The 15015-nt window shown below is 42.0% G+C and overlaps 1 protein-coding gene across 3 annotated transcripts in view; it reads left to right on the plus strand.

The window, feature by feature from the left end:
• The window catches only part of DENND5B (DENN domain containing 5B), a 113239-nt gene that overhangs the window by 31765 nt on the left and 66459 nt on the right, over positions 1 to 15015 (plus strand). For 2 of the 3 annotated variants that reach the window (XM_090144802.1, XM_090144788.1), the window contains exon 2: positions 13012 to 13077. The exons of the other annotated variant lie outside the window; for it this stretch is intronic. In XM_090144802.1, the coding sequence (XP_090000928.1) occupies positions 13012 to 13077 (66 nt within the window). The remainder of the gene's footprint in view (positions 1 to 13011; positions 13078 to 15015) is intronic. 3 annotated transcript variants of the gene reach the window in all.

Consider the following 15015-nt stretch of genomic DNA (forward strand, 5'->3'; position numbering starts at 1 on the left):
TCCAGAAGCTAGTGTTTTATTGATGTTAATTTTGAGAAGCTTAAGATCTTCTCCAGTTCTTGGCATGGCTACATTTAAATGAACATAGTAAGTCTTAGAGGTAAAGTGGGGAAATTCAGAAAAGCTGTTAACTGCAGACACTAAGAACTAGTGAGAAATTTAAATTCTTCCTGTTTCCATAATGAGCAAGACTAATGTCTGAGATGAGCCAGAAAAGGCTTTAGCTAAATTCCTTCTCTTGGCAGTATTTCAATGCGAGTTGGTTATTGGGATGATTAACTAGCAGTCAGTATCTCTGGGAACCTTGTTGTGATATTGAGAACCCTGCTTTGTCTTGTAAGGGTACCTGTAGGTATCTACATGAAAGGAAGATGCTTTAAGATAGCTACCAAAATCCTTCAGACATATGTTATATTTGTTCTTAATAAAGTAGAAGAAAGCACTACCTCTTTAGTCAAGGTCCTGCATTTGTCCTAAAATTCTGACACTATATCTGTGTGAAATGAAGGGGCATCTTTTTAAAATGAGTAAGACAATAGGTTAAGCTTCATGTTTGATTCATTTATGGTTGGTTAATGTGAAACAAAAGACCCGTAACTATCACTAGGAAAGGTTAGTTGAGGCATTTTCTTTTCAGTCTTTTCAGGCATTTTCTTTTCAGACACAATTTTATTTCCTCTATCTCAGCCCTCCTTCCAGTGGTCTTGAGCAAAACGAGCTGAAAAGATGAATATTTTATTTTCTTACTCTTTCTGCTGTTTAAGAACCTATGGGACCTGAATCCTGTTAACAGGGGAAAAATGTATTTTTAAAAGGACTTCATAACTACAATAGATTACTTTGTTGGAACACTGCAGGTGACATAAAGTAAGCTTAAATAAGGAATATCCTTCCCTTGTTGCCCTTGGTTGCTGGGGTCTCCTTGTTTTATGTTGGCTAGACATCATTTAGGAGATACCATGCAGAGCCTGCTCCACAGCTGTCTGTGTGCCAGTCCTTGCTCTCAAGCTGTTACTTAAGCCTGAAGCCAAAGGGTGAGTTCCTTAACAAATCCATAAACCCCCAGTCAGTGACCTGCCAATTCTGGAAGTGCTAAAGCCAGGCTTTTCATATACACAGGAGAAAAAAAATATGGTGCTGAATCCACTCTGGGAAATGGGTTTGAAGTTTCTCAAGGCCAGAGAGCTCAGCACTCTTACTTTTCCATTACGTTCGTTTTTCTAAGAGCCTGAGAAATACCAACCGTGCTGAAAATAAGACTGTGAACACAGCTTATATGCAAGTGTTGACTCCGTGCGTGTGCTGCCTCTGGGCAGATGATGTGATTCATGTCAAGAGGTTTGTGCTTCATTCTGCAATCTGAGGCAATGCTTCAGATCAAATCAATAGATTGTTCATGTGCAGTAAATTTTCCAAACAGGATACCTTCTGCATCTTAAAAGCAAGCATTATAGCTTGCAGATACTTACTGATAACCTACTGACAAGGGCATCTTATTTCAGAAGCTTTGGTAGCTTTGTAAGCTTTCTTTAGAGCATCTTAGAAATTGGTGAGTGTCTTCTGCATGTGAAGAGTAAGGCCATAGTAGCCCAAGGCTTTTCCCAGGGAGAGGAACAGGTATGTCTCTGCCTAAGTGATGACAGAAACCTCTCTTCAGACTTCTGTTGTACAAACAACAGGCATATGCTTAACCTCTTGCTATCCAGACAAGCATAACACAGTTTTAGCCAAACCTGAGAATAGATAGACAAGGAAGAAATAAGCACCTGTAAAAAGAAAGAAAGAAAGAAAGAAAGAAAGAAAGAAAGAAAGAAAGAAAGAAAGAAAGAAAGAGAGAGAGAAAGAAAGGAAGGAAGGCAGACTTGATTTCTTCTCTTCAGAAATCTTTCTCAACTCTTCTTCCTTTTCCTATTTCCAAACCAAGAGTAGCAATCATTTATGTGAGTCTTTACTTGCACTGCTTCTCTCAGTCTTGATGCATCCTGATTTTAGTGATATTCTGTGATCTGAACAGTAGATTGCCATTCTGAGGGTTTTGCACCTCAGGATGATCCATCCTCAAATACGCACCAGAATGACTTCAGAAAGCATGTTGAGCTTCTCATTGGAAACCATCTGGAGATGTCTGTGTACTTCATAAACTGTGTATTGCTGTCCAATATAATATAAGCATCTTAAGTTGTCTGGATAAATACAGTTTGATTCCAGTCTTTCAGCACAGAATAGGGGGAAAAAGAAGTAGAGAGGGCATGGTCTTAAGGAAACTGTGGGGCTTGTAGAGACTGGAGGCTTCTCTCTTTTTAGAGCTGGGACATTTATTAATGATAACAATAATTACTAAATACTCCAGATAAAGTGTGTACTCTGTCACTCAGTCTCTGGAAACTGAGGGCATTCTGCTTGTAATTTTTTTCCTCAAGTCATTTTTTTTTCAAACCCTTAACTTTACCCAGGCTGGGGTGGGGTACACTTTACATGAAGTTTATGCTTCCTTCGTGGATTGTTTGAGTTTAGGCACTGGGGCTTTACAGTTGCATCTCACACCTTCATAACAGGTTGGCATCGCTGGCTCCTAGGATTTGCTCTGCCCTTCTGTCTCATGCTGGGCTAATTTAGCCTCATCTTGGTAAACAAGAAAACGGTTCTTATTCAACAGATTTGGGCTGGAGTGACTGCAGCTGTCGTCTGGCCTGTGCGCAAACCAATTTTGTTCATTCCCTTGCCTGGCAGGAAGCCTGCACCAGAATTGTGTCGGGACTAATCAGCATTAAACCGATGTCAGGAGGGCTGCCCTGTAGCAAGGCGGGAGCAGCAGGGCTGTTCAGGAAGGATTAGCCTAAGTCCTGCCTGGGATGCAGCTGGGCAAAGAAGGGCACAGAGACTGTATGCAGTGTTTGTCTTGGGTCTTGTTGTTGTGAGAGTCCCTAGCCAACTGCCACAGCAGCGAGCGTTGCACTGAGGAGTCAGTGTGATTTACTCCACACAAGCACAAATACGAAAGCGAGGGACAGTGCAGTGTTTGTGAAATTGCCTGCCCAAGAAGTAGTGGTTGTACCTCTGAGCATGCTGGGCTTCCCCCGGAGAGGCAAGGCAGGGAAATGACAAAGCTCACTGTGTGGTCTCCAGCCGAAAAGTGATGCGGTGATGCTACTGTTTGTCAAACATGTTAGTGCTAAGTAGCATGAGACTGGGAGATGGGAGTATTTCTGATAGAAGACTTGAGCCTAGACAAGGGGAGATTCATAGTTCTGATTCCTCTAAGTCTTTGTTTACCTGCCTGCTATTTACACTGCAAGTTTGTCAGTGCCTCCTGGTTTGTGCTGACAGCATTAAGTCAGAGAGATCCAAACTTGCGTTTCTTGCTCCAAAGATGCTGAAATGTTGGAGTCTTGCTTTCCTCTTCCCTGTGTACATCTCTTGAATTGTCTTGGCAGCTTTTCATCTCTAAAATATTTTCTGTCTGAATCCCGAGTGACAGGATTTAGCTCTGAAGCCTGCTTTGAACAGGAGTTTGGACCAGGGACCTCCAGGGGTGCTGGTACATTTGATATGCTCAGTTCCTGTCCCCTGCTATTACATGTCCGTTTTGGATAATATTGTGCCTAAAATCCTCCAGCTTCCTCTCAGAGTCTGTTAGGGGTCTGTCTGTCAGTCAGCTCTGCATTTGCCATCCCTTTTCTACTAATTGTTCAACCACATAAAATTGATCTGCTCTTGTATTATCCAGAGCAGGCACAGACATGCTGGAAATACCTTTTAGTCCTCCTAAACTCCTAGGTAAATCTGCATCTGCCTAAATTCGCACATCAGAACTGTTTTCTAGTACAGAGCTAAGCCCAAATGAACTTTTGAACCTTGTCCCTGACACATTAAGTGCATTGTCGCTATTTAGGAAGCTGACTTGGAGCAGGCAGACCTTCTGGCCTAAGATGCTCCAATTAATTATAAGCTATGCAACATAAGAAATCCTGCTCCTTAGAGAAAAATCATTATTGACAAACTCGCCTCAGATGAGCAGAGACAGAGGAAGAGAACAGCTTTCAGAGCACTGTCATTGCTAGAAAAATCCTTCAGGCTGTAGTGAAGAAGGGTACCCAGCCTTGTGCTTACACGAGATGGCAGCTTTGTGGTCACAGTGAGAATGTGTTTGTCGTGGGTGTGAGGGTGTGTGCGAGATGCAGTGCTTTGTTACCAAAGCTCACGTAGTCTGTCTGCTCTGCTGAGATCTCCTTGGATGTGGGTTATTAGCTAGACAGATGATGCTCTTGTTGTACTTTGCCAGAGGTGAGCAAGAGAGAACCTGGGTGTAGGAGCTCTGTGGAACTGTGGGGCAGAAGCTGGGGCTGGGCTGGACCTGGTTCCTCCTCACTCCTATCTCCGATGGAGCAAAGCAAACCTAACTGTGCTGTGCAGAATATGCCTCCTCCCTCTTGATCCTTCTTTTCTTTTTCTTTTTAACACCTTTGCTTTGCTCGTGCTAATCCTGTCTCACTTTTTTCCCTGACAAAAATGATAGAGAACTGCTGTTTAAAAAAAGAGGGGCCAGTAGCAGAAATTCCATTGTTTTTTCTTCTATCCAGTCTCTAGGGCTGGCGTTTTTTCTAAACAAATAGCCACTTTTTCACAGTCTATATATCAGTCTCTGGACCTTCAGAAATGACTTTCCCAAATGCGATGTTACACATGGATGCTGGGAGCCTGTTTCTCATGTGTAACCATATGCCATATGCTCTGCTGGTGGCCGGGAACGTCAGGCTGCTGCCCTGAAATCACCACTTCTTGCCGTTTCTGATGCAGGCCTGCCCCTGCGCTTTTTAATTCAAGGCGTTTGACAAGTCTGAGCCCCCTTCCTGCGGGAGCGCAGATGGCAGCTAAAGGGATGCTGGAACTAACTCTCCCCTACCTCGCTGGTGACAAACTGAGTTGCTGAAGAGAGCAGCAGGGCTCTCTGTGAGCTGTTTGAGCAGATCCCTGTAGTGGTTAGTGCTGGGGCCTGGGGTTCTGCCTGCCAACCCCGGCTGTCCTGCTTGAGCATTATATCCATGGCTCCCCACTTGTCCAGACCTCAGTTTCCCAATTAATAACTCTCTTATGGAGCTTGCACGTGTACATAAATCCCTTTTTGGTTTTGTGAGTTGTTGTTTTTTTCTCTCTTTTTTTCCCCCTTGTGCGTAACTCTAAATGTCATTATTGTTTACTAAAGTGGGATTTCCTACTTGGTTGCCTTTTTTCATGTATTGACGTTATACATTTTCTGTTGGAATATGTTCCCTTGTTCTGGGTGGTAGTGCAAGTGTGTGCAGTCCCTTCCTCCTGCTGTCTTCACCACTTACTTCCCACCCTCCTGCAGCTTTTGTCCAGGAGTGATGAAGTGGATGAAAAGAACCCAGGTCGAGGTGGGAAGCAGTGGTTCTCTCCATTCTTCATCCCTCTGTCCCGTCCCTAGGTATCCTGAAACTGGATCTGCTCACCAGTGCCCTTCCCCATTGAAGATGCCCAAGGTGGTGAAACAAAAGCTTTGCAGGACTGAGGGCATTGGTTCAAGCTGGAGAGGAATATGGGCAATTTTCTCCCCATTTTTTCACTGAAAAGATTGTTCTCAGAAGCCAGTGTAGAAATGATCTTTTGAGTGTTTTTGCAGAGCTCTCCTTTCTTTTGTGATTGGTGTACACTTCTTCTGTAAATTGCTTACTTGACCACATGGGATGCAGTATTTCTCAAAAAAGCCTGATTTCTGAAATACCGAGTAGAAGAAGGGCATGGGAAACAGGAAAACTGACCTTCTGTCAGGACAGAACATGTCTTAAAATAAGACCTTTTGTTTCTGCAGTTCACACAAGGTTGTGATGAAATGCATTTTCAAAGCAAAAACTAAAAAGGCTTAGGAAACGTACACTGTTGTTGATAACGGTGGTGGTGGTGTTGCTCCTTCAGCATGCCCTGACAGTTCAGGTAGATGAAGCACTTGTGTTATCTGCCTACACGCAAGCCTTTGTCACGGTGTCAGCAGGGTGACATTGCAGAGCCATGTGAGTCTGGTTTTTATCATCTGGGTAGGGCAACTGGCCTTTGCGCCAGACTGAAGGAGGAGCTGGACCTGTACAGGGCTCAAGTTTTGCTGCCATAAAGTCCACTGCCCTATGGACTGCATCAGAAGCCACTGTCTCTTTAAAGGAAATGATGATTGAGCAGGTGATGTGGGATGGTGCCATCACACGCTTCTCACAGGCTCATCTTGCACCCCTGCTGCTCAGGGGATGCGTTCCTGCCACTATGGAAGCTGGGCTGAGTGCTAGCTTGCAGCTGGACCCAGTGTGGTGTGGGAGCTCCACCATGGGCAGGGACCACAGGGCCTATCACAGTGCCTGGACACACATACCAGAGAGTATAGATTGCTGGGGCAGGTGGCCAAATGATGTGTCCTAGCCCTTGGAGAATGGTTAGTTTGGGAAGGGGTTAACCAGAAGTCCCACCAGAACTAATTCTGTAGCTGGCTTAAAAATACCTGGTTCCTCAGGCAGTTTATAAATAGATATTGTGATGCCACAGAATACAGATTCAGGTTGAAGCTTCACATTTCTGTATTAAAATGTCATATTCAGGCTGTCATGCCAGTATAATCACAGAATAAACCTTGCTAAATTCAAAGCTCAGGACAGAGTCTTACTTTAAAAAGCAGCAAGTGGCTTTTTATAGGCAAAAAAAAAAAAAAAAAAAAAAAGTATTTTTGAAGCTTTGTTGTTTTGGTTTATAAATAAGCTTAAATAGAAATTTGGGTATTTTGCAATCCTTTGACCCTTGAGTTATCAGCTGTAAAATGAATGTAAGTGCTCAGATTAATCCAGTTTACCTGCATACTCCTTTTGGTTTCAGAGGGGGGTTCTGTTCCCCACATGCACTGCCTGTTTTTATGACTACTTGGAAGCAGCCCCACTGGGCTGACTCTCTGTATACGTGTGAAGCTCTTGAAATATTAATTGCAGCTTGTGGTAACCTAATATTAGTCAGTCATCTTACAGCCCTTTTCAAGAAGGTGTATTTTCAGCCTGATAACAACAGTGCAAGCTCTGTGTAAACAAATATCCAGTAATACTTGTGCTCAGCTACCCGCACAGCTGTATAACTGCTGAGGTCTGCATCACTCGTTGTCACAAATATTTATAGTTTGGGTCTTTTCCCTTGTGAGTGCTTCCTATGTAAGTATCCCCCACAAAAAAAGAATTGTTTCCTTAATGTAAATATTTAATGCAGTGCACACTTGCTTGTTAAGCTTTGCATAGAGGAGGTATCCATCAGGTATGGTCTTGGGGTATCTGCATCTTACAGAATTAATCACCAGAAACCTGTCAGACCCTGGAGAGAGATGCAGATGCCTGCGTCTCTTTCATCTGTCATGTGTACATCCTGTTTGATTTGAAATGGGAACTCTAGTCCCTTGGGAGCAATGCAGGCACTCATGTGCTACCACAGAGCTGTGAGGAATTAGAGACAGCTGAGTCCAGGTTTTAGGACCACTGTCTCTGTTGTTGTGTAGGCTGCTTAGTGAAGATGGGAGGAGACCCTGGATGCATTCAACAGCATTTGAATGCATAAAAGAGCATTTCTGCCAGCCTCCTCTCGGAAGGAGAAAGTGTGCACAAAAATCTGGCTGTGAATACATAACACCTGTGCTCTCTCTTACATAGTGCAATGCTCTTTAGTCGGTAGGCTTATGTGCTATAGAGCAGGTAAGTAGGGGAGTACTGAAACTCATCCTTATGCACCATAAACAACCCTCTTCTGTCTTAATCAAAGGAATAACAACTTTTCCCACCATGCAAAAGGATGATGCTCTTGTTTTCTGTAACTGGATGCTCAGTTTTAGCTGTCCCATGCTATCCCACCAAGAAGTACCACATTTCTTTTACATTCCTATTCCCATACATTTTGTTAATTCTTTTGTCTTTTACATTCCTATCCCCATACATTTTGTTAATTCTCTTGTCTTTTGCATGCACTTCCCTGCATTTATTGAACATTTCCAAGACGTCATTATGCTCACAGAGACCATAAGTGTGAAGTGTGTTCAACTCTGATGCAGTCCATGCCTGATCCAGCCTTGATCTGCTTAGTATGAATTGTTTTTATATGTTATATATATTTTTTATGTTTATACATATATACATACTGAGGCAGTTACAAAACACTCGAAACAGCATGGCACAGCTTGCTTCATTACACAAAACATTGTTTGATGCCACAGAATTCCCCAACATGCAAGAAGGAAGTGTAAAATACTAAAGCATGACTCATGTCTGTTTTGCATTGAGATGTGTGCAGTGCCCAGGACAGCTCTCATGTCTGTCTACAGTGGCTCTACATGCTTTGTTTTTGAATTAACCTTTCTGTAGCTGGTAACAGCTCATGCTTCTTTAAAAACAGGAGCAACAAATTGCATGCCTTCTACCTGTGTATTTTTATGATGCCAATCAACCTGAGACCCAGGCACTAAGAGATTAGTGGTAAAGAGAAGATATTTGCTCAATGCCAGCTAATTTTAGAGTTATTTAGATCTCTGTTCACTGCTGCTTCTATCTCTGTTCACTGCTGCTTCTATCTCTACTGGGTGGACAATTAGCAAGCAGATTTTACACGAGTTGTGCACTTGGACTTCTCTTTCTTACACTCCTTTTTTGTGCATCTCTCCAGCTCCGCTTTCAGAACTCCACTGGCTCTTTTCAACCATTTTTTAGGCCAGGAAATGATCCTTGTTCCCTTTTGCAACCCTGCATGGTCTTTTACATTCAGAAAGATAAAAAATAAAGACTTCCCAGGAACTTGTACTGTTTTTCCATGGATGTCTGCATTTACTTTGGAGCAGGGGAAATTTGGGGGGAGAGGAAGCAAGACTCTGTTTTACATCATTGGGTTTTAGCAAAAGAGACTCATAAGACGTAGTGCTCTTTTCACAGACTCCTTTGCCTGTCTGATTGACTCTACCTTCAGTCCTTAAGAGACTTTCCTGATGACAGTGGAAGATTTATCCCAAAGTCTATGGCTGGGTTTTTGGGAAAGCAAACAACCGCAAAAATGTACAGAGCTCTGCTGCATTGCAGGGATGGAGGAGGAATCTCCATCTAACTAGTCATGGTTTACTTAGGGCATACAGAACATTCTTCATGTGGCTTGGATGTGCGATTACTGTGCACTGATAACTTTTGAACTATCCCTTTTGTGTAAACCCACTGGCAGCAGCATGATCTTCAAACAGTTTCTAAACACAGGTGGTTTTGACCAAGACCTGTAGGTTCTTGCAAAGATGTTTGTGGCAGAAGAGGTATTTAAATTGAAGACTTACAAGGACTTCTTTCTTTCAGTCTGATGATGATATTTGTTCTTCTTTACAATGTTCCAACATTTTTAGTTGACAAAACTCAACTGTTGGGGTATTTTTTTTCAGGAGCTAGTAAGAACTGTGTCACCCAGCACCTTGTTATAAACATTTTGTTCCTTTCATGTCAGTTTTGCCTTCACTAGAAGCATTTGCAGCAATACAGTGATCTTCAATTACTGTAATACGGATGAGAGCATTCTCCAAATTGTAGCGGTTTCTTGAGCAGCTCTTAAATAGAAGCATCAGCTGCAAAGGAGCCATATGGCAGTTCGGGCAGTGGGTCTTTATCTGCCCATACCTTCATTCCTGCTTATCACTCCTCCATCCAGAAGTTCTGATACCTTCATGCCTCGCCTGTGAGTACTTGTGATTTTTCAGACGTGGAAAGACTTTTGTCTCTTTCTTAAAAGATTCAGTTGTTTAAAACTGGTGGAAGGCTGGTCCTTGGAGGCTGTTCTAAGGACGATTATCTGTTGGCAGCAGCTTAAACAGCAGTTTCTCAAACAAGGTCAGTTTGTGCTACACAAAAGAATGTTTCTATTCAGTGTCAATGAAAGAGCTTTCCTGATTACAAGAAACAAAGATATTTCTCTGCTAGAACCTCCTCCCATCAATAACACATGTAACTAAATTTTCCTAAAGCTTAGGAGTTGCAGCCCTTCAGAAGCAAGCATTGCCTCTCTGTAATCCTTTCCTTGTGAAGGCCATGGATAAAAGTAACTTAGCACAGTGAGCTTACTCTGTGTCCTCTCTGCACCCTCCTCTTGCACCACCAGTTAAAAGCAGAAATGCCTGTTGCCCAGTGTATCTGGTACATCCTGAAGGCCAAAGTCTCAAGTTTGTGTGAGATGATTAAGAAGAAAGATGCTTTAAAGCATAAGCCTAAACAGTGCATAGCTGGATGTCAGAGCTACTGGACAGGTGTCTTCCTTCTCTGTTTCTGACAGTGTTGATTACTGCTGAGAATAGTGCAGGACAAATTAAGCTTCTTTCTTTTTTTGTACTGATTTGCAAGCTGAGCTTAATTACTCTGACAGAAGGTGTTATTGTGAAGTTATTCACACTCTGGTGCTGGCTAAGTGCAGCTTTGTGAAATTGCTTCTGACTTCAGGTAAGGAAGCACTTGAAATTTGTCACCCTGAGGAGTAAAAGGAGATCATCACAATAATGATATGTGATGCTCTGAAACTAACCAAAAATCCAGCAGAATTTTTGCTGAGGTTGTTTTCTCCATTAATACAGATGCTCACTCACTCCACATCAAGTATACAAAATGAACAGGAGGTAGGAGTATATAAAAATGCAATAAAAATAAGTGTGACACTTGCTGTATAAAAGCAGGATAGACCAGACAGGCCTGAAATGTAACTAATTCCCTGTATTTAGAAGTGTAGGTCCAATTTTACACCCCATCCACTGTTTCCTGTTAATCGGCTCCAGCCATTGGGAGCAGATGCCAGCTGTGTAGTCGTGCTGTGCCTCCATGTGTATTTATTAAATTCCCCTCAACACACTGCAAAAAATTCCTCCCAGATGGCATAATCTAAGCCACGATTCTTTGAATTGGACGGATTACGATGCAATTTTATGCAAACCATAATTCAAGCAAAATGTGTAACTCATACTAGTTTTCTGGTGTAGTGGGATGTGTCTGGCCTGCTGGCAGCTGGGACTGTGGCTATATTAAGAAGCTGGCAGTGCTGGTGCTGTATAATGTTACTCTATAGGCACATAGTTAAGTATCTTAATCAAGGCCAGAAGAGGAGGGGTGGCGGCAAACTAAACTGCTAGATTTGAGCCTTTGTCTCATTAATTTGACTCGCACAATAGCTTTACGTGAACAAATCTCCATTTTTAAAGGATCACTGACATACTGAGCCTATTCAAGGTGTAATTAGTTTATGGCAGTAGCCACACTCCATTTCCCTTGTGTTTGTATAAAGAATTAATTTGCACCGTCATGTTTGTGGCTGAGTGCTTGCACGACTGTTGTCAATGTTCTTCTGCAGTTCTTGTGCAGGAGCTGGCATACCTGTTCTGATGGGTTTCTTGTATGGCTGCAAGGAGTGGTCAACAAGGGCACAAAGAGCAGAACCTGCCCTGCACATTGGGCTGTGCATTCCTTTATGAGTTACATTTTTCCTTTTTGCTATTCCTATTGCAAAGATGGTGGCAACGTGTATAGAAGCTCAGGCCAAATTGGTGAATGACACTTTTGGAAAAGGCTTTTGGGGGGAGCTGTGAGGGCAGCATGTCAGAACGGCTGTAGAAACTTTGTGAGTATGGGGCAGACAGAAAGGGAAGCTGCCAGCTTTGCCTTGGAGCTGTTGACAAGGAGAGTTTGGACTCTTGGTCATGGCAGAAACTAGTATGCATTCCATGTGTCAAAAATCTGTTGTGCTTTTTGTGCTATTCTGTACCAAGATCCTAAATACATGATCTGACAGTGTGTTTCCAAAAAAGCAGTAGGCAATTTCTTGTTTTGTTTCCTTTAATTTAAATATCTGTGCAACTATTCTGGTTCAGAGAGTTCAAATGTAGAACAGAAAAGCTTAAGGCACCTGGCATGGAAGAAATCATCCTGCAGATATGAATATGAATGTATCTTTATGCATTTCCTGAAGAAAAAAAAACAAACAAAAATTCTTAAAACACAAATCCACATCTATTTATTGAAATTATTTCTTGTGCCCTCTATAGAGGCTGCTTTCCAGAATGACAGAATGATCTGGGCCCTTTGAACTGGTGCCTGGATTAACAGCTCAAGCGGAAGGCAACAGTGGAAATCATTCTGAATTTACACCTAGAAATGGAACGAGCAGAGAGGTCAATGGCATTTCAGCTTAAATTTATTTTTATATATTAAAGCATATTAAAGTTGAAGGGGATTACAGATTGCCTTTGAGCAGTTTAAGAATGAGACTTTGCTTGATGAAAGAGCACTCCGGTGGCTGTGAAAGCATTCTTGATTTGCCGCTGGAGAGGAGCGAAACAGTTGGGAGAAACCTCAGTTAGATGTGCTAGGACACCCTTTTTGTTTATCATTACAAGTGCCTGTTGGGGTAAATGTAACTGAAAGAGATTAAAACTGCTCATCCAAGTTATATAGAGCTCATTTATTCAAAACTTCATCTAAAAGCACCCTAATAATTCTATTCAAAATTTCCATCTTGCAGTAGGTAACTTTTTAAAAGTCCTGAAGATGCCATCCAGTACTATATTGATGATGTAACTATGCAGTTAACAGTATTATGCTGAAAAAAACCCAGTTAAAATAACTTTTTTTTTTCTCCCCAGGCTCTGGAATGTCTTAACGTAGGAGCAAAGCAGCCTTTCATAATAGGGAAACTATATGACAGCATGCTGTTTGAAGTGCTTAGAATTTAATCTTGTTACTAACTTTGACAGGCATTTCTACAATTACTTTCAATGTGTTCAATAGCCTTGTGGTGAAACAATCACTGAGCTTTTGTTTGTCACATGTGTTTACCCTTTGTCGGTAGTGGGGGGAAGAGAGGTTGTGAAGGGGACTGTTTGCTTGTTTTACCTATTTTTATTTCTTTTTTCCTCCAGTGCACTTGTATGTCTTTCACGTTGCTCATACTTGCTTTTTTATCTCTCTTTGTTATGTTGTGTAGTCTTGTACAAATGGCTAGAAGCAGATCTCCATGGCAAGAGCTCAGATACTGCAAACAAAGCCTCAGGTAAACAGGGGTTAAGGACAAAGCAATCAACAGCCCCTCTGTGTCTCTTTACTTTCCGTCTTCCAGCTACCTTTGAATCAAATTAAGGATCAGAACTTAAAAACAAAAAATGCTGGCCTTCTTCACCCTTTTACCTAACTTAAATCGACATCTAGTAAATTTTATTCTTTTCCTTGAAGCTCTCTTGGCAGATGTGCTTCCCCTCTCCCAAGAAATGCCACTAGTGGTGTCAGGAACACACACGATACACAACCCGCTATGTCTTCCTGCTTAAATATGACCCATCATTGAAATACTGATGTGCAAGAGTTTTACTAGGTAGGGTAGACCCTGCTCACACTCTGAATAAACTCAGATTCAAAAATTCTGAAACAAAAACTGTTTAAATTGCCTTGTCCCAGTCCTGTTCATATCATCTCGCTCCTCCACCGCAAGATTAAGAGAATATGTGGTAGGAGTGGTGGGAGACGGTGCCTTTGAGTTGATGTCCTTGAGTACTGAGTAACTAACCACTGCTGCCCTGGTGTAATGGGGAAACACAAAAGAAGAGCAGCAGAGCACGATTTCTATGCTGCTTGAAATAACTGATTCCTGAACCTGACAATTGGCACTGTTATTCCTGTCCTCACGTTGTCCCCACCTGCACGCTGTATATTGCTTGCTTCTCATGCAGGGTCACACAGTTATCCAATAAGTTCAGCCTGCAGGGAAAACATAGCTGGATGTGCTGAATACTTTTAATTAGAAATAGCTATCAAAGAGGTTGTCGCCATGACGTACAGAACTGTGCACATTTGTGTTCCCAGTACAGTCCTCTGAAGGAATAAAAGATATTTTTATTTTGGTGGTCATAAGCATTCCTGTCCACGTTCCAGAGCCTGTAAGGACCAGCAGATAGTACACATTCCCTGGACCAGAGGGTGTGGTTAGAGGATGCCTTTGCATTTGTAGTATGTATTTCTGTATGCCTCTGTAGTAGATTTAAAACATCACTGGATTTTTAAATGTGATCACTCATGTGAAAGCCATCGTGACTGACAATCTCACAACTGTAGCTTAGTTTTCCTAGTAATTTTGTTGTTCATCCAAAACATAGAGATGTTTAGTTCTCTACTTTTGAGAATTTATCTCACTTTGAAAGGAAATTAGCATTTTTTTTTTTCTTGATCTAGCATCCATCATTTCAGCATTTGCTTTTAATTTGAAACTAAATGCCCTTTAAAAATTATTGCCTCTACGGGAAGGTGCACGTCGCATTACATAACACACAGTATCCAATTGAAACTGAACTGAAATGTGTGAATCTGACACATTTCACAGGATTTTGAGAAATACTTTAATTGATTTTTTAAAGCGTCCTGAAGGTGAAAGGATTCTATTCAAAACTGGCTTCTTAACTTGCCTCTGGAAGGCAGCTTACCCTACCAAGTTGTGCTGCTTGCATGAATGGGTAGCACACATCAAACAGCATTACTGTCTGTATTCACAGTACTGTTATCTGGCCATTAATATTTTAGAATATGGATTCAATTCACATTTGATACTTGCTTCATTCTTAATGTGCCCTGCTAAATCCTCTTTTGGAAGCCAGCAAGCGAGCACTTAAAAAAACATAGTAGATTTAATGACAATTCACTGTTATCCTTCAGCTTCTTAGAACCAAAGGAATTTTTCTTGCCACATGACTCCTCAGCTCAGGCCTGAGGGAGATGAGAACGCATCACCACAACATACCCTTCAGTCCAGGCTCCTTCTCGTGTTTGCCAAGAAGGTTTTGCTCTCTGTGGTTCTCCTCTAGCTCCTTCTCAGTGTGCCTGTGCCTCTTACCCTTTGTCAATGAGAGCGGCTTGGCCAAATGAAAACACTTCACCTTGATGTGTGGGCTGCTTTATGTCACACCCATGTGCTGTTTCTGTCCTAAATTTTTTTTCTTCTGTG

Source organism: Phasianus colchicus, chromosome 1 (genome assembly GCF_987193195.1).
Source record: "Phasianus colchicus chromosome 1, bPhaCol1.hap1.1, whole genome shotgun sequence".
NCBI classification, from domain to species: Eukaryota; Metazoa; Chordata; class Aves; order Galliformes; family Phasianidae; genus Phasianus; species Phasianus colchicus.